Genomic DNA, 26,151 nt, shown 5'->3' with positions numbered 1-26,151 from the left:
ACACAGACTGTAGACCCCTCTGTCTGCTTCTCTCTGGAATCACTCTTTCATTTTTCCAAAAATAAGATAATATTTCTTCAGGGAGTGCAGCTAGTTACAGTGTGGGCTCCATGCTTACTCAACAGCTTATTGGACCATCATGAAGGGGCGGGGCTTAGTGAAAGGTCAATTTGCGGATGTTTTTGACAACTGTTCTTCTTTGAGTTGGCTGCTAAATGCTGCTAGCTGCCTGTCCCTTTTACACAGACGTTGATTCAGTGCTGTTTCTACCTAACTTTGTTCCCCCATTCTGCGATTGTACCATTGGTAAAGAACAGTGAGGCAGAATAACGGTGTGGCTTGAATAGTCAGTGTTGAGGGGCTGAGAGGAAGCTTAACCAAAGACATGCCCCATATCCACAGATTGACACATGTGGACCTGCTTGGGGGCATCCAAACGTGCACTCCTTGAAAGGTATGGAAACACAGAGCACAGGTCACCACTATGGCTGCCAATGATTATTTTCATTGTCAATTAATCTGTCAATTATTTTCTTGATCAGTAGATTAATGTTTGGTCTTTAAAATGTCTGAACATGGTATAGAAATCGCAATTACAGTTTCCTTAAGCCCGAGGTGATGTCCTCAAATGTCTTGTTTTCTTCAAACCAAAAAACTGGTTTCAAAATATAGTAGCTGAAATCAGAAACCTGTTTTCTTAAAAAATATTCAAACCGATTAACCAATAATTCAATCAGTTGGTGATTAATTTAACAGTTGACAGCTAATCTAAAAATCAATTAATTGCTGCTGCTTTAGACATCAAAGAAAACACTCATGACAGGGACATGGAAACGCCACAGGGAAACGAGCCACGCCAATGTTCAAACACAGGACCGTCCTACTGTGATGCATCAGTGCTAATCACCGAGCCGCCATGTTGCCCTTTCAATTAACAGTGTGTCACTATATTGAAGCTCAAGGAACGTGGTAAGAGAGGTCATATACCCATGAGTCTTTGGTCCCTCAAGTAAAGTTTGCAAAGCTTAATTACTCCAATTAGCGCTCTCAGGGTTCAATGTCATACACTTTGTCAACAAAGTTTTCAATTAAGCACCATTAAGACACAGTGTGTGGGTGAACTGGAACAGATTATCAAGCTGAACTATGATAAACAACAGACAGAAGTCAAGCAGTCATTAACCATCATTAACACATTGAGAGAGTGAGGGAGAGACAGACAAAGAGAAACAGAGGGAGAGAGAGCCACATCCCCATCATTAATTGTGATTACTAAAGATTTAATGAATGTACTAAGTGTGTGGGCTGAGTTTTACTGTGATGGATGGATAGAGGAGTGACAGCTCCTGAGAGCGAGACAGACAGAGACGAACAGACAGACAGACAGACAGACGGACAGAGACAGACAGATTAGATTGACACTTGACATTAAATCAATTTTTTGTCAACTGGAACAATGTCAGTGTTGTAAAAACACTCATGCACACATATGTATGTATGCACACACACACACACACACACACACACGATCATCCTTTCTTTGTTCACCACCGTTGGAAAAAATGCATTATTTTCCCCCATGGATAGTGATTTCCATGGATTGGAAATTGAGGGCCTCAGAGCCTCCAGCTTAACTTGAACTCACTGTGTGAATGAATGTGTGTGTGTGTGCGGTAGAGAGGGAGAGACTGATGGTGAATCAAATAACTTGCTTTTCAGCTTTGGCTTCTTTAGCAGGAGCCTGATCAAGCCTTATTTCAATTATGCATGTAGCTTATGGCATGATGGTGCTACAAAGAGCCTTAAAACAAGGAACAGACTGTTGTTTTAGGGAAGCAGTGTGTAGGATTCACAGGATTTAGAGGCATCCAGCAGTGAGGGTTGCAGATTGCAACCAGTGGAAACTTCTCCCATGTGCCAAGTGTGAACTCCTGGTTAGGATTCCTTCAGCATTCATTGTACAGGAGGGTTTTATCAGAAGCCGAATTATCCACAGGGGTCTCTTCCTTTCCAAAACAAATGGACCAGGTGATTTAAACCAGTAAAATGCACTGAAAGCAGTTAATAAAGCAGTTTGATGTTAAAAATCAGTGTTTTCCTGATGATGTTGGGCTTGTTGTAGAGGGGCTGCTCCCATGCCACTGCCAGCACCCCGAGATCCGGGGACTGTCTGGCGCTATCTAGAGCGTTAGTCCCTTCTGGGCTACTGTAAAAACATGGCAGTGCAACATGGCAGACTCTGTGTACAGGGCCCTGCTCTCCATGTAGATAAACAGCTCATTCTAAGGCAACGAAAGCACAACCTTTTTTATTTTCAGATGATTATATACTAAAGAACACATACTTAATATATTGCATTTCTGCCAGTAAATCCCCCTAAATCATACACTGGACCTTTATATCTTAAATCTAAGAGCTGATTTTGAAGGTCTCTGGTTTCAGAAAGCACAATAAATTGTTGCAGTTGTTACCTGTTGTGTTTTATGCAAGCATCTCTTTTCTACTCTGCTTTTATTGTGGTCTTTTTTCCTTGCCATGGGATCAACATGGAAATCTGGGTTGGGTGTTATAGTATAAAATAGAAATGGTCAATACAATACATGAATCAATAAGAAAGAGAGACACAGAGGAGAAAAAGCTGAAGGAAAAAAAAAGCCAATACTCAAGTCAATATGTTCCTTGCTCGATTGGGAGAGCTGAACAGCAAGTGAAGCTAAAACTCAGTTTTCTCTCTGTGGGTTTTGAACTTAGTGAAACTTTTCTCAGTCAAATGTGTTTATTTCTACTGAAGTTCCAGGACTTTTGTCATTCTTACAGTATTAAAAACTATGTTATGTTAGCAAGCTAAAGCTGCTCTAGGCAACTCTTGATTTGCTGGAAAAATTCACCACAGTAACATTGACACAAGTGTTTTAAAAACTGCAAGCCATCAAGCTCCACTCTGACGGTCAGTGAGTGCTGCTCTGTTATCACTGGCCAAATGTGATAAATTACTAACTTAAAAAGCAAGGCTCAGCTCACCTCTTAGATCTTCAGAACAATGTCTTTTAACTGTCTGCACCAAAGCTGTGGAATAGCCTTACGCCCTCAATCAAATGCTCCCCGTCCACTGACACTTTTAAGACAAATCTTAAAGGGGAACTAATGTTTTTCCAACCTGGGCCCTATTTTCCGATCTACTTTTTTTTAATTTTAATTTTTTTTTTTTTAATTTTATATACTTTATTAATCCCCGAGGGGAAATTCAATTTTACACTCTGTTGTCAATTACACACAGGTCCGAACACACACATGCACAAACTGGACCTATACATGCACTAAATGGAGAGATGTCAGAGTGGGCTGCCCATGACAGGCGCTCCGAGCAGTTGGGGGGTTCGGTGCCTTGCTCAGGGGCACCTCGGCAGTGCCCAGGAGGTGAACTGGCACCTCTCCAGCTACCAGTCCACGCTCCACATTTTTGGTCCGGACGGGGACTTGAACAGGCGACCCTCCGGTTCCCAACCCAAGTCCCTATGGACTGAGCTACTGCCGCCCCCGTAGGCTCATCCAGATCCAGTTGGTCAAAATCGGGTAAAAGTTCAGCCATGACTACTCCATACAGAGTAACTTCTCGCGTTTGTAAGCTCGCTTCAGCGGTAACGTCCTGCAACAACTCAAATCTCGCGAGACCAACTGTCGTAAAACACCAAAGAAGGAGAATCTCGCGAGACGTGAAATTGCAGATCCAGACTTTCACTCTCTGATTGAGTGTTTTGACTTGCCACAACAAACATGTCCGAATTTTTACCCGATTTTGACCAACTGGATCTGGATGAGCCATTTGAATTTGATGACCGCCCGTATTTATTTAAACAGGGAGTACACGGACATACAGGAAGGCAGAGCTCATTGAAATTGAAGAGTGGACGAGGAGAGAGAAGGAGCAGCAACAGGCAGAGGAACATGTCCGAATCCAGCTAAAGGCAAACAAAAAATGTACATGTTCTCAATGGCCTTTGGTTGTTTGTAGTGGTTTTAATATTTTAGTATTTTATAATCTTTTTTTACGTACGTTATTTTTCTTACCGTTCTTTTTCTGTTTAATTTTTGTGTACATCTTATATTGCTATATATTTGTGTGTCATTCTTTAATTTTGTACAGCACTTTGGTCAGATGTGGTTGTTTTTAAATGTGCTGTACAAATAAACTTGATTTGATCTGAAAAAAGTGTTTTCTTGAAAACTAGGCTGTCTGTGCAGAAGAAAGGTGCAAATACTTTTGAAGTTAGTGCCACATGACAAGAGAAAACAGCGACAAAGGACTGTGGCATTACCCTTTGCTCAAGAGGTAGAAAGCCTACAACTACCACGATGCACTGCACCACACTGGACCAATAAATGCTCCCACTGGTTGGTGACGTAATGAGAGCTAGGTTGTTTGACACAGAAAGAGACAATCTCAAATTACAGCTAAACAGTAAGACAAAATATGCTTCCGAAGACATTCAAGGTGAAAAATAGGCAATGCAGTAACAGGATCTTGGTTCATATTTGATCTGCACTGCCCAGCTGTACCGTTAGATCTCAGTATTTTCAGCCTCTGTTCTTACACTATAAAAGCACCCGCTTCTTGCTCACAAATTCTCGTAATACAGCCAAACAGTGCACTAAAATATGTTTCTGAAGGCCAGAAACAGGCAATACAGTAAGAGAATCTTGGTTTATATTTGATCAGCAGTGTGTACTTTTATTTTTCAATCAGAGTTAGGTCACTGTTTGAGAGAGAAAGAGTAAGGGGCGTGTCTCTGTCAATACTCGTCAATAATTCGTAGGCATACGAAAATGTGGAGGTATAATCTGTAGTTCGAGCCCTTGAGCCAGCGATAATCCACTTGATGATTTAATGCACACATTATATTTTTGGGTTTTATTACTTAAGTTACTGTGTTATTTATTAATGGGTACATTATTTACATTTAAGTAACAGATTAAGCATTACTGAGGTAATTATTATTTCATTGTCTCTTATAGTACTTTGCACATTTCTGCTTTCATGTGTGGTGTTTAAGTAGAGTCATTGTGTTCCCTTGGTTATGAGCTAATTTGTTCCTACCTGCCCTGATTTTGTGGGGACAGGTATGAGTGATACACAAGAGAGAGTACTGAGTAACAGTTTCCTTTTAATTTCATGTTGCTTGATCAATTAATCAGATCATCATTGAAGGTCTTGATCTACTGGCCTGATTTTAGTTGCTAATTATGTCATCTGTTGGTATCTGTGGGGATGATTGTTTTCTCTCTACAGTGTTGGAGGTACAACAACACTGAGTAAACTTCCTTAAAAAGAGCTGTGCTGATTTTTTTAAAGATCCAGGTGAAATTGGGCTCTTTATTGGCTAATTACAAGGGCAAATAGAGAGAGATTTTCTGTCAGAACATTACATTTACTGTATTGACCGCTGTTGAAACACCACAGTAACACTATCAAAGTGGTTCTCCTAAAACGCCCAAGACAACTGTGACAGAGAGCTAACAGCATTGGAGCAGGTATTATAACCTCCTCTGCAGTCTCTGTTTACAACCCTTCTGCTGGGACTAAAACGTAAGATTTACATGGGCTAAGGCAGCTTTAAAAGCCATTTATATGTGTCCTTCAATGGTGCAATTTGGTTTATCTCTATCATATACATTTCAGAAGAAAAACTCCACTATGCGATTCATTAAATTCCACTTCAAGGTTTGCAATAACCCAACTTTCACAAGTCAGTCCATCAACATTTTTTTAACTATTGCTGACAATTTTATTGTCATGAGTGCTGCAGAGATAAAAGCTTGCTGGAACACTGAAAGCATCACAAACAAACTGTTTTTATGAGTCGTATACAGTTTACTTTGTATTCACTGGGACCCGGAGCCCTTTAATATCACTTAAAACAACTTTTAGTAGAGGACTACTTTCATATTAGTGACACATAGCTTACTGTGGTTGGACTTTAATTTATCATCTGGATAGGATATGAAATAAATGCATGAAAGAGCTGAGGCTGTGGAGGGAATTATAGAGAGGATGCATGGATTACTGGATTTAAGACTGAAATAAAGGCAAGTCTGCACCAAAGATATTAGGACGGGAGAAGAGAAAAATAAATAATGTTAACAGTTATCACTTACACGCATATGCACACCCGCTGCCCTTGCTAGAGTATATCTTAGCAGCACGGGAGGCACATTAGCTGGGTTCAGAAGCAAATGACCCCCTTTTACACTGTCACACCACTATATGAAATGATCAACTTTATCAAGTCCTCTCTGATCCAGTTTTAACATCTTGTGGCAAAATTTCTCCATCCTCTTTATGTGAAAGAACATGTGTTTCCTTCCAAGATAAGAAATAAACAAACCACTTGAGCCCTCAAAAAGTTCCAATCCCTCACAGCTGTCTCATTTGGCGAGGCAATCAGAGCTGATGGGCATTTTTTTCCTCCACTGCGGTTACATTCATACAACCCAGGTCAGGATAATTACAAGCCACTACTAACAGAGTAATGTCATTTGTACAGAATTAAGCCAGCCTCTGGTGCGTGCTCACCACAACAATCTAACCCGTGGTCTCGGAGGTGTGATGTGTCCGTGATTGTGGCAATGATTTGTCGCTGCTGTGTACGTCATTTGCCCCCTCAGGCGTGCCATCCAGCACTCCAACTGTCCCTACAGAAATAAAGCGTACCATCGCCTTATTTTAGAAGCACAACTATCAGCCCTAAGGCCACTGATGAACACTTGCCTGCAGCCAGGTCATAAAACAACAGTATGAATGTATCATTGTTATGTGTTGTGATGCTATGTAACAAGGGGTGTGACTACAATAAAATTCATATAGTAGAGGTGGTGCTCTTTGTTTGTGTGCCCTAATTTGAAAGAAAGACTTTTATGAAAGCACAACCCTGATATCATACTCATGAGCATATAATTAATTTTCTCTTTCTCTTTATTCTTACTGACATTTATCATCAATTTTCATTGAATTTGTTGCACTGAAGATGAAGTCAAGATTGAAATTCTGCAGTCCTGACCATAACCACACACAAAGAGGCACCTCATCTATCTTGCAATCAAAATGTAAAACGTAATTGTGCTCAATATGCACAATAAAATGTCAGGCCCCGCAGTTTATCTTCTTGGACTGCGGCACCCTCGAGATGTCCATCTGCTATGGATTAAATCTTCTAGTTTAAATGCTCACATCAATGCCCCAAGACACTCGCAGACAGAAATAATATATGCCTGAGAGAGAGGGCTTATTTTTTTCCACAATCTTGCCCCTTCAGCACTTCAAAACAACTTGTCAGTAGCTGTCAGTTTAAATTAGCGGACTAGCCCTTTACGCTACTGTTTTCTGACTCTGGTAAATCTGCAGGCTGTCTCCATCAATCACAGAACAGCAGCGCCCACACACATGCAAACACATACACAGTTGCACATTATTTGTTCTATAGCGCTGACAAACACATATACACACACACACACACACACACACACACACACACACACACACACACACACACACACACATAAACACAAACCTGAAGTGGTGCAGCACTTGCACTCTGGCAATGGCTTCTTCCAAACAAACAAAGTGGTTGAAAACGATGGAGTTGTAGCAGTCTGTCTATCTCTACAGACACTGCCCTTATTTCTTTCTCTCCTAAGTGTCAAAGCAAATAAATTCTTTTTCATCTGTCTTATTACCTCCAGGGACCTGCAGATAGTAAACACTCCCCAAGTATGCAGAATGCACACTTTAACTGATTCACACACACATATAAAGTAGTAAGTACTCCTCTGAAGTTGCAGATTCCCTCTTCAATTACACCACACAATCACTGACTATTAGGATCTTTATCGATCACTGGTATATTTATGTACCAGCTCACATGTTTCTGATCTCTTTATCGTATTTAATTTTCTCTTACTTTTCTTGTTATCAAGATTTATTGACTGAGGACATGTCATTGAGATCAAGATCTCTTTTGCAAAAAAGACCCAAAAACTAATTATGGACACAGAAACATCACACACACACACACACGCACTGACACATTAATTAAAACAATAAAAAAATATCATTAAAAACATCAGCAAGTAAAACTTTAAAGTCTCTCAGAGGGACGAGCATCTAACTTCAAATTGCGTTAGAATAAATAAATCCATAAATCCAGCATAGTTAATTTAATGGACAGTATTTTTTTCTGTTTCCCAAGGAGAACGCTCTGCCTCAGTGTAAGAATGTAATTAGAATTTCTAATATATGAGCAATGAGTTTAGCAATCTGTTATCAAAAATAATTCCTATGTGTTTACAACACTGCACTATATCAAGCAGATTATCACTGACGGCATGTATAGGAGTGAGTGCGAGAGTAGGAGAAAACAAGATAGCATCCTCAGCATACTTGAGAGTTGTAAATTTAATATTATGAATGTACAAAGTAAACAGATGGAGACCCAATATTGAACCTTGTGGCACACCTTTCTAAGCACTTAATCTATATACAATGGCAAGAACACTCTCAACTCTGCTGGAAAGCTAAGCTAAAAACAACTTTAAAGGGTAGGTTTTGTATTTTTAAAACTAGACGCTATTTTCTCATGTTTTACTGTCTACGTGTCTAATGGGAATGGCAGTATTTGAAATTTGTCCAGTATTGGGCGAGACTGCAACAGCCAGCAGCGGTGAAACAGGCCCGGTGACTTGCAGCATCAGAACCCGACATAAAAAGGCGTCCTCTAACGTCGGCATGATACGCAGCAAGTTGCCGTTATAGTTTAATGGCGCCCAGCGGTGTCGGGGGGAAACGCGCCCAGATAAGGTGGAAAGTTAAGACGGCGAAAGCCTGAGTGGGGCAGCAAGAAAGGATGGTGGATGGGTCAAACAAACACCGACCTTCACCAAAGAGAGTAGTGTTCGTGTCCCGTAAAATTCTAAATCCAAACCCTGTTGTTTTTAACTATACCTAAGCACATGCTTTTGTTGCCTAAACCCAACCATGTGTGTTTGTTGTTGAAGGAAAAAAAAAACATCAATTCGCAGTGCTGTACCGACGCAGTGTGTTTATTTTGAAAGAGTATGTATGTAAACATTAAATTTCCTGTGAAAGCTGAAGTGTATTTTGAAAGAAGACAATGCATGTAACAGGCAGAACTTGACATGGTGTCCCAGAACGTCAACAACCAGCGCACCCAGGGTACCTTGCACGTCGTATGTGGACGTGGAAAGTCCATGACCTAAACGTCAATATGTCTGAGTGAGAATGTGTTGGCAATGTAACCACTTGGGGCATGTTCGTACCGTCAATTTACGTCCACTAAAAGTATGTGTTTTTGCCACTGACAGGCCCAGAATATTATTTGAAATGACTGACAATTTGTGGAAAGCAACCCTACAGAAACAGACCTTTTTGTTTAAGAGTGAGACCCTTTTTGTTTAACCAGAAAAAGGCCTAAAATTGCATTACCAAACCAACCAGACTCCATTTAAATCATTTTATCGGGTATGGATTAAACATATTTCAAGTCTAACTGGTCTAATTAAGGGTTTAATTCAACCAAACCAGAGTTGGTGATTGTTGGAACAGTGGAAAGTTGAACCAAAATGGTTTCTGTGAGTTTCATTTGGTTTCTGTCGACTCTGAATGAAGTGTGTGTTATGATGATGACATAACTGTTTATCTATATGGAGTCAGGTGGGTTTGGTGATAGTGATTTTGGGCTGTCTCTGGTTAAACAATATAGATCTTATACTTAAAAAAAGAATTATCTCTCTTGGGATCCCTTCCATAATATGGTCACATACTATAATAATAATCTGAGCCTGTCAGTGGCAAAAACAAGCACTTTTAGTGGATGTAAACTGACGAACATGCCCCGAATGGTTACACTGCAAACTGTTTCACGGCTGCCAGCTGATCTCACGCAATATTGGACCAATATTTTTTTTTAAAAAAAAAATGTTGTTCCCATTAATCACTCAGTCACAAAAACATAGGGAAATAGAGTCCACGTCGAAAAACACTGAACTTACCATTTAAGAAGAATCCAAACCCATGAAAAGCAACTTATCTGACAAAATGTTGTGATAGACTGAATCAAAAGCCTCGCACTGATCTTGATATGGAATATGTTCTTCTAAAACAAAGAGAGAAAAGCCTGAGGCTGTAGTCAATATTTTTTTCTCTGTCATGTCATGTCAAGACATGAAACATCACTTGTACAAAGACAAAAGAAAATGCCTGACAGAATATACCGATACAGGAGAGCTACAGTATCTTTACACTGAGGCTGTGGTGTCTGACACATATGCCTGTACTGGCATCTGAAAACATGAGGCAGGCTTAGCAGATGCTGGCTGCTTATGTAATTCCTGCCATTATTGTAGTGGTTTTTGGCCGGCGTTTGCCCCGTCCCCCCTGCACTGTGTGTTTCTGCTTTAGAAATCCTCTTTAAGTGGATAAGAGCCACACAACAATCCACTGATGAGAGCAAAATCATGCCTATATCACTTCTGTAGACACTGCAGCCCGTGTCATACGGTGCACTTAATGACACTCAGGCTTGTACAAGTTCCACAACATTTCCCTTCAGTATTTTTGGAAAGGTGCCGTTACAGCATTCTGGGCTCGTTCCTGTGGACGAATGTTGTGATTGACTGCTTAAAAATGTAACAACCCCCGATTTTTTCCAACCGTCAAAGTATGAAAATCCTCTCATCTACAAGCAACACTCAGTGCCAGTGTTCAACAATAACTTTGATGATCAAGGAAATCTTTGCAGTGTCAACTCTGATGTAATCTACAATTTAATCACTTGTGTTGAAGTTGATTGTGTTAAATTCCAGTTGGTGGTCTAGTTACTACGAGGAAAAACACCAAATAACCCAGCAGTGTTATTTTGTTATGACCAAATGGAGGTGCATCAGTCAACACAAATCCAGCGGTAATCATCAAGTCTGCAGACTTGTCATGACCAGGCCATGAAATATAATCAAGCCGAGGGAAACATTTCTCTCTGTGGCGTCGGGGCACGGACTGCTAATACAATTCCTGTTAACCTCCTCTTTGTGCTTCATTAATCTGCATAATTCAGAATGTCAGGATGAAAAAAAAAATATGACAAAATCAAAGCAAAGAAAAACAAAACAATTATACCTCTGTGATTATTTTTTTCTCCTGATAATTTTTGTGTCTGTTTTTGTTAGAACCATTGGGACCAGTGCGAGTAAACTGTTTGAAACTGTCTTCCCGAGAGTGTGACATTGCCCCCGAAATAATAGGAGGGAACTGAAAACATGGCCTGTCAATTAATTGCTTGTTTATTTTAATAACAGCCATGATAGGCAATATTCTGAAGCGCAACGCTCCACCGGATATGGAGCTATAAACAGACAGGCCTAGTCACTCACACACTCTGTAAAGCTCACACATTTTGGCCTGTGCTCATAAAATGTGTTTCCACCACACACACAAACACACACACACTTAAACCAACACTGACAGACTATTTTACATAATATAAAATACGACAGCTTAATGAAAGCATTAGACATTTTTGTTTTTCCCTCCTCTTGACGTGATCTCATGCTCGCTCACAAATAAACACGACTGTCTGTTGGGATGTAAGGAATCCTTATGTGGCCTCAATAGAAACACTTCACCTCATATGACCGAACCTGCAATCTGGTGATGTGGCTTATATCGCAGCACTGCATTAAAAATGAATGCGAGCAAACAAACACAGACACTCGGCATCTTAGAAGCACAGCACAAACAGCAGCTCAGCAGCAGAGAGGAGATGAATGAATGACCTTTGTGTGGTGTCTGCAGACATTACCTAGCTTCCTAATGGCCATAAGGGACCAGATAAATAGTGAATGAATGAATAAATGAATGAATTCCGTTACTTCCCTGGTCCATGACATACTTTGACAGCACAAAAACCCCTCTGCCTGCTCCAGCAACACGGTAAACAGTTGGGATCAGCTTTGACACATCTACACTGTCTATTGTTGACATATTTGTGCGGCCGTGTTGTCAGAGTTGTTTAACTTCAGAGTGAGCCAATAGTTCAGGCCGAGGTTAAGCAAGTTAGCTGCAGAAAAGTTGTGAAAGTGCCGTTTGCCTCTTACCTCTGGAAGATAGATGTACAACTTAATCGGCTATTTACTTGGGGTCTGACCTACAGAGCAGATTTCTCAAACGGGATGGGGGGCAAACTTTATGGGAGTGGCCACTTTTTATTTTGGCTGAAATGAATTTTGAGCAGTAAAAATTTTCATGACCTCTCCTGTAGTAGGAGAATATATGTGAATGCATTTCTTTCTAAACTCTTCTCAAAAGTAGGGGGTATTTCTTAATCTAAAACTGAAGACACTATGACTGAGATAAACAGAGGTGGAACAAAAATGGCAACCCCATCAATGTGCATGTCAAACCTGTCTTTTAATAGTATACTATGCAGGATTGTCAGTTACTGTCGGTAAACATGCAGCGAAAAGTGAAAATAATGGTCAACCCCAGATTCACCCTCATTTGGCCTTTCACCTTGCTATATTTGCGGTTTTTCGGCGCAATGTCTCTTTGACGCCTGCCGACAGAAAGCCGACAGATATCTTTCCCTTCTTCTGTAAATATTCAGTCTGATAAATACAGAAAAGTTGATCATGTTAGTGCAGGGCTACCAGAGCTTTACATCTGCCCCACGGATGATAGGCCTACACACTTATAAACAACACCTGGAAGAAGATCAGCTCCGCTCTCAGGATTTCAGGTTGCATATGTACGGTCCACTAATGTCCAGGGCTGGTACCTGCGATTATTCCGCAGGCTAGTTCACAACATGTCGGGCAGGAAATCCAAAGTGTGGTATCATTTTGAGAAGGTGAAGGACGAACCCAAGGTGATATGTAAACTCATCTTCATTGGTCGACTACAAACATGACGTATCATCTGAAACATGGAAGTAGCTACATGCCCATTAGCCCACAGCGTCATTAACAGGCGGCTCGCTCAGTGTGTGACGTGCACTTGTAGATAAAATATAGGCCTATATTAATGAAGGTTCATTAGTACGGTTTTGTATTTCTCTGTAATGTAGCACAGTGTTAACAATGTTACTGATGCTATTCTTTCTCACACCTTCAACTCAAACCATTGTGTTGCCCTGCCCAAAATATATCATTTAATAATTAAATCAATATCGTAAACATGCGGGCGACTAGTCGACTAACGGCCCTAAATGACGACTATTGGTTGACTAGGAGAGTTCTTAGTCGGGGGCAGCCCTGTTTAGGAAAATCCTGCATAGTATATCTTTTATTAACAACTAAAATGCAATCAATGATGCTGCTGACTGTTGTTCACTGATATGACCCTTACCGTTGGGAGAAAATGTCCCTGTAGGGGCTGCCGTGCTGCATGGCAATACCATATCCCCGGTCTGGTGCGTTGCTGCTGACAGTGTAGAATGAGCAGTCTTCGTCATTATTAGCAACGTACTCCAGCACTGCTGCATCCCACACAAAGCCAAATCGCCCGTACTTCACCTGAAAGAAAAAAAGAGACACTTACAACATTTGGAAAGGTGGATCTTTACCTCATGTTCCACAGGTGATAACCAACAAAGTTCTTGTTGAGTTAGTGAGAAGATTCGTCAAGAGGTCCTTGACGGGCTTCTAGCTTGCCCTCTAGAAAACTGACCTATTTAAAAATGTCAATTACTTTTGTGCAAACGCTGTTCAATTCAACAAACATAGGTGGCGGCATATTTTACCACTTATTGACCTATATATTTGTTGGAGCAGACTTTTACTTGCAGAAACATTTCACATGCCTCTATTTATTGTGCATTTCATTCCTTTTCTTGGGTCAAATGTCTGTTTACAGAGCCTGTTTCTGCACTTTCCACAGTCTCGATATGTAGCCTGTTATTTAATAACAGTACATTACAGTCTTTGATTCAGTGTCTAGGTTAAACTTCACCACATATACCTGTAAGAGTGGTTGAGTGTAGCTTTTAATAGCAGTTTAGCTTATCCTTGACCCATTAAGAAATATTCTTTAGACCCTCTCCTCCTGTGTGTCATGGTGGTCGAACTGAATCATGATTAAGTACATTCAGAACAGGGACTGTAGAGGTGGTCTAACTCACCCCCGCACACAGATTATTTAAAACCATGGTCTATCAGTATTTTTAGTCCAAACATGCACCAACATCACACTCCTTATACTGTAGGACAACAAACTTGACAGCACAGCAACTTTACTGTTTAACATTCCCTCTAGACTCTGTGCACAAGTGTTAATGGCTTGTTGACTCATCTTTATTGCACCCTATGTGGGCATGTCTTGGATATATTTTATATGTTTATGTGCACGTCCCTGTTTAGTATGTGTACGTGTGGGCAAACTGTAGGTGCGTGTTAAGTGTTTGCTTGCAGCTTGAGAAAAAGAAGACAGTCAAAGGGACTCAAGGTGAGAATCACAGCTTGGTTTATTGAAGTTAAGGTGCCTGTTGTTAACATGGCTCCTCGTTAACATTCAATAAATCTTTATTTTCACAGGAAAATGAAAAGTGGAGAATAAACAACCTGGCTGTGATATTCACATCCTGACATCTCTTCTGACAATTCACTTGAACAGACACACGCATAAACACAGGCGCGCACACACTTTTCTTCTAACATATTATTTTGGATGTGGTGTGTCATTAACTTTAATGGAGCTTTATAAAGTTTTCAAACCCCTTTGTCTTCACTATGTGGGCTTGTGTGTATGTGTGTGTGTGTATGTCACCTCAGTTGGCCTATGTGTGATGACTAATGTCTGAGAACCGACAAGACCCTCTGATTGGGTAATTTCACACTCTGTAGTCCTCTGAAGTGTGTGTGTGTATGTGTGTGTGTGTGTGTGTGTTCATGTGTGTGCGCAATAATTCACTGCAGGGCATCAGAATGGCTCATTCTGCTCTTTACAACCTTAAAAAGAGTGGAAAGAGCACTTTATTACTTTGAAGAATAATTTTATGGCTTTTCATTATTGCTTTTGAATTGGAAAGATTATAGGCTTTGTGGAAAGGAAATTAGTAAAAAATCTGTTTCAACAGCCCACTATTGTACATTAAGGACACCTTTTTTTCTCGTTATTTGGGTGAAAAGGTCTGAAGAGAATTATCATGCACAGTATGTAGTGACCTCTGAGGTCAGCCACACTGAAAACACAACAAAGCTGTGCTAATCTCACTGATCTCATGACCACAGTCATGCTCAGTTTGAATTCAGACACTTTACATGCTAAGTATTAAAAAAAATGTCTGTACAATATGCACTACCCCTCTGGAGAAAAGTGAAAAACAATAGTTGTTTGTAGACTGCTAATTAATGCATTTTGTTTAGTTATTTATTTATTTATACTCGCCTTTCAAAGCGCTCAAGGACACCTTACAAGATACAGTTAATAAAAAAACAAAAACAAGCAGCAATGTCTCCATAGATTATAAAATCAATTCTACAATATACAATACAAAGTTACAGTGACTAGACAAATAATATAATTAGAAATATTAGGTATAAAATCATCATCTGTTCATATGTATGTCTCCATTTAATCAGACCCAATATGGCAGCTTGAAAAGGTGCGTTTTCAGACACGATTTGAAAGTGGAGTCAATATAGCAAATGTCGTGGGGGAGAAAGATCCAGAGGCGGGGGGCAGAACAGCTGAGGGCTCTAGAAGCCATGGTGGTCAAGTGGGCAGGTGGTGATGTGAGTTGGATTGCGGAAGAGGATCTAAGCATACATGAGGGTGTGTAAATATGAAGGAGTTCAGACAGGTAGGAAGGAGCTTGATTATGAAGGGCCTCAAAGGTGAGAAGCAGAATCTTGTAATGGAGGCAATATTCAACAGGAAGCCAGTGAAGCTGCTGGAGAACAGGAGTGATATGATCTATGGAGGGGGTTCTAGTGATGATACGGGCGGCCAATTGGCATGGACTACTAATGTGCACAGATTGCCTGAATTGTTTACTTTTAATTTTGACCTGGACGCTGTAAAACCCCCCTCTGAACCACTCTGTAAACTATCTCTTGTATGAATGTGTTTTTTATGAATCCTGGTTTCAGACCAACTTCCCTGTCAGGGACAAGAAATATACTTTGAACTTCTTGGCAAAGTTTAGAGAAAAGTTTTGGTCAAATACGAGAGTTTGCCTTGACAGAAAATCAGCATTCATATTAACATATAATAAACTCCAGAAGTGGACTGAGTAAAGTGCAGATTGTGGCCATTTTAGACAGTGCATGCAGCATGGCTGTGCCTGGTGGAATTGTCCCTCCTGGCCTCATTACAGCGACGATGGCAGCAAAGATGACAAAAATGTTTCCTGAAATGCCTTTTGCTCTTTGTGATTTTGCTGAGGACTTGTGGCCCCAAAAGACTGATAAGATGAGTGAGGAGTCGGCAGTAAATGACGGCGTAAAACAGTCAATAAAACAGGTTTTCAACACCGTGAATCAACCACAAGAGGTCTTTGAGCATATAATCATAAATATGCACACAAAATATTAGGCTGATCGGTCCAATAATATGCAAGATTACCTGCGGACAAACAGATGCAGACACACATACACACAATTGACCAAACACATGATCCCCTCCAGGCTTGTGCCTGTCAGATATAATTAAAGGCCCATTTTACTGCCGTGTTTACAAAAACTGATGTAAACAAACTCTTTAACGGCATCAGAAAACACCAATAAAATAAATTTGGTAGTTAAAAAGTCCCAGTATTATAAAAGATCTGTCAATAAAGTTTAGAGTGATGACAACTTCCAGTTCTGTCTTTTCAACTTCAGTGTTTGAGGTAACACTCCAACTTTCAATTGAATCATGGCAGGCGCTTAAGGGGAAGAACGCAATGACAGGGAAAAAAAAAAAAAAAAAGGAACATGTTTGTAAGGATTTAAAAGCCCTTGTGTGTTGATGCTCTTCAGAAGCAAGGACAGAGTGGAATTAATGTGTTGATACTGACTCGTGAGCCATTTTCCAGGAAGCTGAATGGTGAAAAAAAATAACTCAGACTCTCATAGATACTCTTTAATGACCAAAGTAGAAAAAAAAGAGCAAGATCACATGAAGAATACCACAAAAAAGTATCAAACAGAGTCTGTGTAAAGTGACAAATGGGATGGTGAGAACGAGTGGGAGTGGAGGGAGTACTGCACATGCTTACAAACACCACTGGCCTAAAATACTATGGGTAAAAGAGAATACGGGTGAGAAAGGGTTAAATGCGTCAGGCTTCAAGGTTGTTGCCTTAATTTTGTTAAACCTGCTATAAAGTCTCTTTCAGTTTCACTTAGTTCGTTTTTAAAATGAGCAGCACAGAATGTAAGGGATGTGAACTTTTTCAGCCATGAGTTCGGGACCTCACATGAGGTCACTTGACTTAAAGATCAGTTCGAATGTACCAGTGTTTCCATCACAATAAAACTTCTTTGAGCGCAGTGTGTCTTCTCAAAGCTTTAATCCAATTAAACTAGACTCGATAAAATAATAATTATAGCAACGCCAACATAGCACAAAATCACATAAAAAGGAATTATCCCTACAATGAAAATTATGCTGGCGCCTGTGAAGGGAAATGCTCTTGCCTGCAGCTGCGTTTCATAAACAAAGACAATGTGTCTATGAATAGGGAGCACTTTATTTGATGTATCAGAACAAGTGCTCTACATGCAAAGCATTAGTTTAATATTGGCTCAAGTTTGATTAATTACTAGAGACAAAATCATGATCGTGGGGGCAGCATAAAAGTGATATGTTGAAGGTCAGTCCTTCCCTCTGATGGTGATTATCTAAGCAGCTCACATGAAAAGATTTGCAACTTTCTTACCGCTGAGAACTTTGGAGCCGAAAAACACGTTTATGGGCCGGAGCAGTGCGGGAAAGCCTTTATTATTCTCTTTATATGCCCACTTCTCAGAGCATGTTAAATGTACTCGTACTTTGTTTTGCCGCTCCCTTTTTTTTTTTTTCACGGTACTTCTTTTCCGACTTATCAACAATACGACTGCTTTTCAAGTGTCTGACACTCAGAGCTCACATCCCCGAGGTCTGCAGCCTGCCGAGGTTCAAATGATGGAGAGGAAAGAGAGCAGCGCTGAGGAAAAGAGGTAGACACTTAAACTCTACATTCTATCTGTTGCTAGAGGAAATGTAAGGTCACTGGCAAACAAGATAGATGAGCTCTATAGTTTGTTAAGGACTCAGTGGGATTATCTAGGCAAGGCAGCTTTATATGCTTCACAAACCACATTTGCATGCGTAGCGTAACCCGGCAATGGGCTCCAATTAAGGTCTTAAACTGTTTACATGCACCTTTGACACCCAGCGATTGAGTCACCATGTTTCCACTTAAACTAATATTCCTCAGAATAAAATATACCTTTAAACCAGTGAAAGAAAGAGCTGCAAGATGCTTCCACCGGCTACCTCCTGCTTTTTTAAACTGAGGCCTTTCAAAATTCTGGGGAAGAATTCATGATCCCAGTAGCAATAACAAATGGTGTTCTCTGGCATGCTTTTGTTGACACAGAAATACAGAAGTAGGACCTTGTTTTCATAGCAGCTGACAAAAATAACAAACAAATGCTAGAGCACGGGTGCTTTCACACCTGCCCTGTTTGGTTCAGTTCAGTCAAGCTTAAGTTTGTTTGCCCACTAAGTGCGGTTCGTTTGGGCAGGTGTGAACACAGCACCAAAACAACCAGACCGAGACCTTCTTGAAGAGGTGGTCTCAGTCTGGTTACAAGAGAACTCTGGTGCGGTTCGTTTGTGGTGAGAACGTGTTCCCACCTCGATCTGAACCAACTGCAGTCACATGACACATTGTTTCGGTTAAACATGAGCATGTTACAGTCCTCCTCCTCCTGTAGTGCCTTAATATGCACATTCAGCGCAAAACATTGTTTTCTAGTTGGAGCCGCACCTCGTTTTCAAACTGTATGGTTTGACTAAAATAAACCATGCAAAAAGTATAGTATGATGAGCAGCGCTAAAATCAGCCTGCGTAGTTGTCCCTCCATTGTGACATTAGAAAGTGTCGCATTTATCTTGCAAGTGTACTCTTCTTCAACGTTTTGTTTACTTCCTGGATTTTTCCTGCATGGAAATTCTGACCAATCAAATGTCCCTGTCCTCACAGGGATAACGTCTGATGATTCTGTTTCCAATGTCTTTTCTACTTTAGAAACAAGCAGACATAAGCTTGTCATGGATTTCTTTATATCAGGGGCAAGGCAACCTGTGGCTCAGGAGCCACATGCAGCTCTTCAGCACATCTCCAGTGGCTCCCTGTGGCTTTGACAAAAAATGATATGGACATGAACAAGAGTTATTTTTTTAAACATTTTAATTTATAATTTTTGTAGCCCTTAAGTGATTCTTACATTTTCTAGTTATATAAATGTGGAGCAAAAAAACATCTAAGCAAATATGTGCGTCATAGTCTACAGCCTGCTGCCTTTTCCTAAAATCTGCAGAATGTCAATAGCGATGGCTAGTCTTGAGTCACCATTGTGAGGCTAGCTACTGATTCCAAATCCAAAAAAGAAAATGTCTTGGAGGAAAACTGAGACTTTCGTTATGAGTAGACAGATTTGTTTGCTGTCACCACAAACGCTGCAAAGTGTAAGTACCAAATAATCATGAACTGCCCACTGCAGAGTAGCTACATTGTTGTAAAATATTAATGAATGCTCATTTAGACCTATTAGGAATGTTAATAGGCTAATCAAAATTAAACGGTCTGTGTTGCTGTCAGCATGAGGCACAAATATGTATTGCAGCTCCAGACAGATTTAAAAAACAAACAAACATTTTTTTTTGCCCAAAAATGGCTCTTTTGATAATAAAGGTTGCTGAGCCCTGCTCTTTAATGTTACCTGCTCCAGGCAATGCAACTGGAAGTGTTTACAATATGTAGCCTACTCTGCTATATGAAGCTACATGCTAAAGTCTGAAAAACATGTAAACCTGGTTGCATATGTTGTAAATTTCACATCGATTTTGGGTCATATTCCTGCCAGAACATGTCTGGTTGTGTTCAGAGGCTTTAACTGATGTTTTTTCATAGCAGAAAGTGCTGCTATTCTTACAGTCATTCACCTGGCTGTACTGATGGTACAGAGAGGCCAAGATGCAGAAGACCTGGGAACGCTGACCATTCAGAGCAGATTGGGCTTATTTGAAGTGGGAGCTTAAAGAGACAGATGCAAAATCGAAGCCTTTTAGATAGAGGGTGAATAAAGGTGTTCCAGCACAGACAGTATGAGGAAAATAAAAGTCTTCTGTAAACAGTTGTTCCCAACTGGTGGGTTGCGGTCCAACAGTGGGTCGCAGGTCCACTCTGAATGGACCGCAAGTGACTTGCAAATGTCTCAAGGTTGTAAAAAACACACTTTATTCTGAAGTACAGTGAATATCCAGCACAGAGCTTTTATTTTGAAGTGCTGTTTTCTGCTATAGAGTGATTGACAAACAGACAGTGAGAACAAATAGAGACCGTGAACTAGCTTGATGACATGTCGATTGACGAATGCAAGTATGACGCTGAATATTTTAAACTGTGTGGACCTTGAACTAATGACTAAGGAGAAATCTGGACCTTTTTGTGGCCGGACCAGTTGGGAACCACTGTTTGAAAGCATGTAAACATGTTGAAGGCCTATTGAAACCCAAAGTATTAGTATGAACCTGAAAATGAGCATAATAGGTCCAGATCAGAGTAGCTTTAATACCTCACTAAAGATGAAAATAACACCCAAAAGTTAGTTGCTCGATGTTTGGAGTCACACTAACTATTGAAATTCTGGAGTAAAGTACATGTATGACCTGAATTCTGTACAGTATGCAGCATTACAGCAAGTCGAGCTGTTCCTGCATAAATATGCATCAGTACAGAAGCAGGTTACTTTTAAACAGGTTGGTTCTGAACATGTAAAAATAGTGACTGAGATCTGGCTGCAGGAGAAAACACCAGACTCTGCAATCACTCCAGGGAGTTTTGTGCTGGTACAGTGTGAATAGATGGAGGTAAACACAGCTGCAAGAGAAGTGGGGGAGGCTGGGATGTTTTTTGCTGTTTTACTTGACATCGCCAGTGCAAACATAAACATGGTACAGACAGTGAATTAGTGATTGCATGCATTAAGATGTTTCAGGGGTCACTGTTTGTGTGGTCGAGTAGCTGTAAGAACATGGAGGGGAACAAGCTAAAAATATCACAGATTAACACCATGCTCAAACCTCCATAAGCTTTCCCTCATATATGTAACAGTTATTTGTAGATACCAATGTGTCTGAACATAATATCCTTATATTATACATGATATGCAGCACATATTAAGCAACATGTCATCTGCATTTTTAAAGATAGAAGTGCAAGTAATTCCACATATTCTAGTAATTTGTATTGCCTTCTGTCTCTACGTGTTTTGTTATATATTTCTTACTTAATATGTTCTTGCTATTTTGTAATCTTTGTGCAGTATATCACAAAAAGTCCTCTCTGCTATGGAAGCAATGCACAGAAAACAACATTAATAGTTCTGGCTATGAGTTTCTTTAAGGTCAACCTGCAAAATAACATTCTCGAAAACTTTTTGAGATGAAGGATTTTCAAACAAATACGTTTTTCTTCCTGCTCAATAGCCGGCTATTGCATCTGGTGCCTTGATCAAATCTAAAAATGGTAGCTATTTCTCAGAGGAGGAGATGTCCAACAATAGAAGAGAACAGCTTGTCTCTCACTGCACCGTTGTGCTCAACCCTCAAACAAAAGCCTCAATCAACAAATCCAAAAGGACTCTTTGTGAACACAGCCCACCAGTGGGCTACGTTAGCACGGTATTTTAAATAGCATATTTTAGAGTTTCGTACAAACCTCCTATCATCATACAAATGGGGGACAAGAGATGAGTTATTGTGCTCGCCTTCTCTCGTTAGTTAACAATCAGAGAACTTTTTAGCACCTCTATTTGTAGGTGCGTTTTAGAGTTGCTATCAAATGCTTCAAAGTCCTGCGGGGAATAACTGTGGTTGTATTTGTAAGCCTTTTCTCAAGTGAACTCTTCATTAAATGTGTTCAGGCTGAGGTTTTAACCTGCTCGCAAAAGGCTGTACTGTGAGATTAGGTTATCATGCATATGCAGTATTTACGTATATGCAAGCAACACTTGGCTTACTCACTCTACACTTAATTGCTGCATCTTAAATATGTCCCTCACATAACACACACACACATACACACTGTACACATGCACACACTGTTACTTCTGTTCCGTGTCCAGGGTTGTGACTCTAGTTGTGCCAGGGTAATTATCAGAAGCTATTTTCCTCAGAAACACTGACAAACACGCTGGCAACAATCATAGTCACACACACACACACACACACACACACACACACACACACACACACATCAAACATCCACTATTGAATCCTAATCATTGCATTGGACCTTGTTTTTCTCTCTCATGAATGTGACAGAAAACCCAATAAGATCCATAATCACTAAATTAAAACCGTCCCAGCGTCTCTCTACCTGTTCCATCCTCTGTTTTCCAACCGCTCACACCAATTTTTAATTTCAATCCCTCCTTACATGGGAGGAGAGAAAATGAATTTAATGCTGTTGCTCTTTCGTTGTTTATGTTCACGTTGATCAGTTTTAAAGGGTTTTGTTGATGATGGAGCTCATTTAATGAAGACATAACACCACTGAACCATGAGCCGCAGCTATTTTTGCTGCAGCTCGAATTTTTTTTTCCCAGGCGAAGAGGCAGGAAACAGGAAATAGGCAACAGTTGAAAAGAAACTAATTATTCATCATTTTCCGCCATTATTTATATTGAGTGGTTGAAAATATTATGGAACAAAACTGACTGGGTTGTGACCAGAATGTTAACATGTTGTACAACAGCATCTGAAGCAACTACAGTGTGACACTGTAAAGAAAGGCACTTAAATAATTAAAGTCCCCTCTGGACACATTTTAAAGTATTAAAATTATTCTGCTATGATTAGTGTTTTGTTTTACTTGGTTTCCCACAAAAAAAAGTAAATAAAAGGCACTCTGAAAAGGGGCTAGAAGCAGATCTACTCTTTCTTCCACACTGAGAAATCCTGCATCTGGCTTTGTGACCTGCCCAACACCAATGTTTGTGCTAGGTGAGCCCGGTCTCACTCCGAAGTTGTCGAAATCCGGTGCTTGAGCAGTGACTTGCGGTGTCAGATACCAACGAAAAAGGCGTCCTTTAATATCGGCATGATACTTGGCTGGTTGCTGTTACAGTTTAATGGTGTCCGGTGGCATCAGGGAGAAACGTGGCGGGACAAGGACGAAAAATAAGGCAGCAAAAGTCCGACTCGGGTGGGCAGGAGGGGTGGAGGATGGGTCCAACAAACTCCGACTTTTACCCGAGAGAGCAGTGTTTGCGTCCTGTAAGATTATAAAGCCAAATCCTGTTCTTTTTTCCTAAACCCAACCATGTGTGTTTGTTGCTGAAGGGAAAAAAACATCAATTTGCAGTGTTGTAGCAACATAGTGTGTTTATTTGAAAGAAGACAATGCATGTAACAGGCAGAACGTTAATAACAAACACACCCAGGGTACCTTGCACGCCATATCTGGACGTGGAAAGTCCATGACCAAACGTTGATATGTGACGAGGTCGGAGTGAGAATGCGTTGGCTAGGTTGACTGGTGAAAGAACAGTGCACATTAAGATGGTAGGTATCAGCGCTGGAAGAACCATTGTAGAGATTCAGCCTTACATGTTTGAGCCTCAGTCAGAGCCACGCTCTGTTGAGGAGTCTATTGTGCGCCAAAATCAGCAACTAGCAGACGTAGGCCCATCAGAATGGTAAGTGTAGTTGGTTATTTGTTTATGTTGTTTCTCGTTAGCTTGCAACTGGCAGTGGCTGACACAGCAACATCTGGCTTCTCTTGTGATACCCCGCATTTTGCTATAGAATCATGCTAACGATATAAAAAGCACCACCCCTCAAGTTGATGAGATTACTACTTAGATATATGATGAAACCCTGGCTGTCTGAATCTGTGTTTGTGAGACTGTTGTTGGTACACTGCAGTTCCAAAGTGGAAATGCTCAGCCATGGCGTTGCCTGAGTTTTTTTTGCTCATAATATGTCAACAACAACAAGGACTGATCATTCTACACTGTCAGCAGCAACACACCAGACCGAGGATATGGTATTACCATGCAGCACGGCAGCCCCTACAGGGACATTTTCTCCCAGGGGCAACAGTAAACAACAGCCAGCAGCATCACTGATTGCCTTTTAGTTGTTATTAAAAGATATACTATGCAGGATATTTCAAAAAACAGTGTATAGACTCAACCAGAAGTCCTACCTCTCAATCTCTTATGACCCACTAATTAATAAGAAAGTAGCGACCAAGTGCCAGACTGTAAGCAGCAGGCATCCAAGATACCATGTCGAAAAAATGCAAATATAGCGAGGTCAAACACCAAACAAAAGTGAATCTGGACTTGGCTTTTCCTTTCGCTTTCACTGGCAAGCGTGTTTACTTACAGTAATCAACAATCCTGCATAGTACACCTTTGAATAATTAAGGCCATATCCACACGAAGACGGAACCGATTTCGTTTTTTAAAAGTTTTCCATAAACACGTAATCGTCTCAAGATATGTGTACGTAAACATGAAGCCACTGAAAACGCTGTAGTATATATGCAAGGTCTGTAAGTGGCGCTGCAACACTGCCACAAAGTACACCAAACAACGAGAATAAGAAATGGAGCGTGCGCATAAAACTCGAGGTAAAGCTGCTACTTAGGGTCACGCTTGATTGCAAAACTGCAGGAGAATGTTGACTAGCACATGCGGGTTAAGGGAGAGGTGGGGTTATGGCGTCATCGCTTCAGAAAAGGGCGTACTGTGTTGTAAATACCGAAACGTGAAGGTGGCGTCTTCAGATTGTTTCACTGAAGAATCTGGGACCCGGTTCCAAAAGTTGGCGTATTTGGGCTCCTAAACGCTGGTTCCGTGTTTACGAAAGATCTATACGATAAAAAACCTTTGCAGATACACCTAATCTCATCTCTGTGTGGACATGGCCTAAGTCTTATTAGTGTAATGTTATGCAAAAACAACAATTATGACATTAGAAAATGTAGGTCAAGTTAAAGCTCAAAATATGAGATAACACATTTAATAGCAGATCCAAAACATGGTTTTACAAGGACTGAATTGTTCGTCTCGATTAATGGGCCGGTGATTTCAATGCTCTGGAACTGCAAAGTTAGACAGCATACTTGTGTTTGGCCATGTTGTTAAGGTAGTTTGCTGTTTCTGTCAAGTAGCTGGCTGTTTTCCACTCTCTCTACAGCAGGAAATGGCTCTTCAAAATAAAAACTGTGCCCAAAATTCACTGTACTTAAAAATAAAGGGTGCTTTTAACAAACTTGATGTGTTCGTGAGTCACTTGCAGTCCATTCAAAAAGGACCCACAACCCACTTTTGGAAAATGACCCACCAGTTTGGAACCACTGCCATAAATAACATCATTATTGGCACATGTTTCACATCAGCAATCAATTTTTTTTAATATCAAGCCAAGTATACTTTACCTAACCTTCACCATAACTTAACCATACTGTACTGTACTTCCCATAACAAGTGTTTTCCTCAACTTAAAATTGTAGTAGTAGATTTCGACATTGATGTGACCTCATCCCGTAGGAAAACAACATTGTGCCTTGAGAGTGATAAAGAGAGCTTAGTCTGAATGAAAAACAAAAACCCAAATACAAACAAACAAAGAAAAAACATTGAAAGATGACCTAATTTCAGATGTTTTTCATTTAAACAAGGCTGCACTATTTTCAGGGATTGCGTACAACTTTTATCAGGTATAACTTTGGATCAGCAGGGTTGTTTCAGTCCGGATTTACCAACAGAAAAACATTTTCAAAATCAGGTTAGCCCGCTTTTGTCTTAATCAGCCAGATGAGGCAACTTGCATGATAAATAAAAGATGATAGGTGAACTTTGAGGACTGCTCAACCGAAAGAA

At 40.4% G+C, this 26,151-nt stretch overlaps 1 protein-coding gene across 1 annotated transcript in view; it reads right to left on the bottom strand.

The window, feature by feature from the left end:
• Positions 1 to 26,151, bottom strand: part of grid2 (glutamate receptor, ionotropic, delta 2) — a 703,051-nt gene that overhangs the window by 27,110 nt on the left and 649,790 nt on the right. The window contains exon 14 of the mRNA XM_050052029.1: positions 13,412 to 13,578. Coding sequence (XP_049907986.1) covers positions 13,412 to 13,578 — 167 coding nt within the window. The remainder of the gene's footprint in view (positions 1 to 13,411; positions 13,579 to 26,151) is intronic.

This window comes from Epinephelus moara, chromosome 8 (assembly GCF_006386435.1).
Source record: "Epinephelus moara isolate mb chromosome 8, YSFRI_EMoa_1.0, whole genome shotgun sequence".
NCBI lineage: Eukaryota > Metazoa > Chordata > Actinopteri > Perciformes > Serranidae > Epinephelus > Epinephelus moara.
This window is presented reverse-complemented; position numbering and strand designations above follow the sequence as displayed.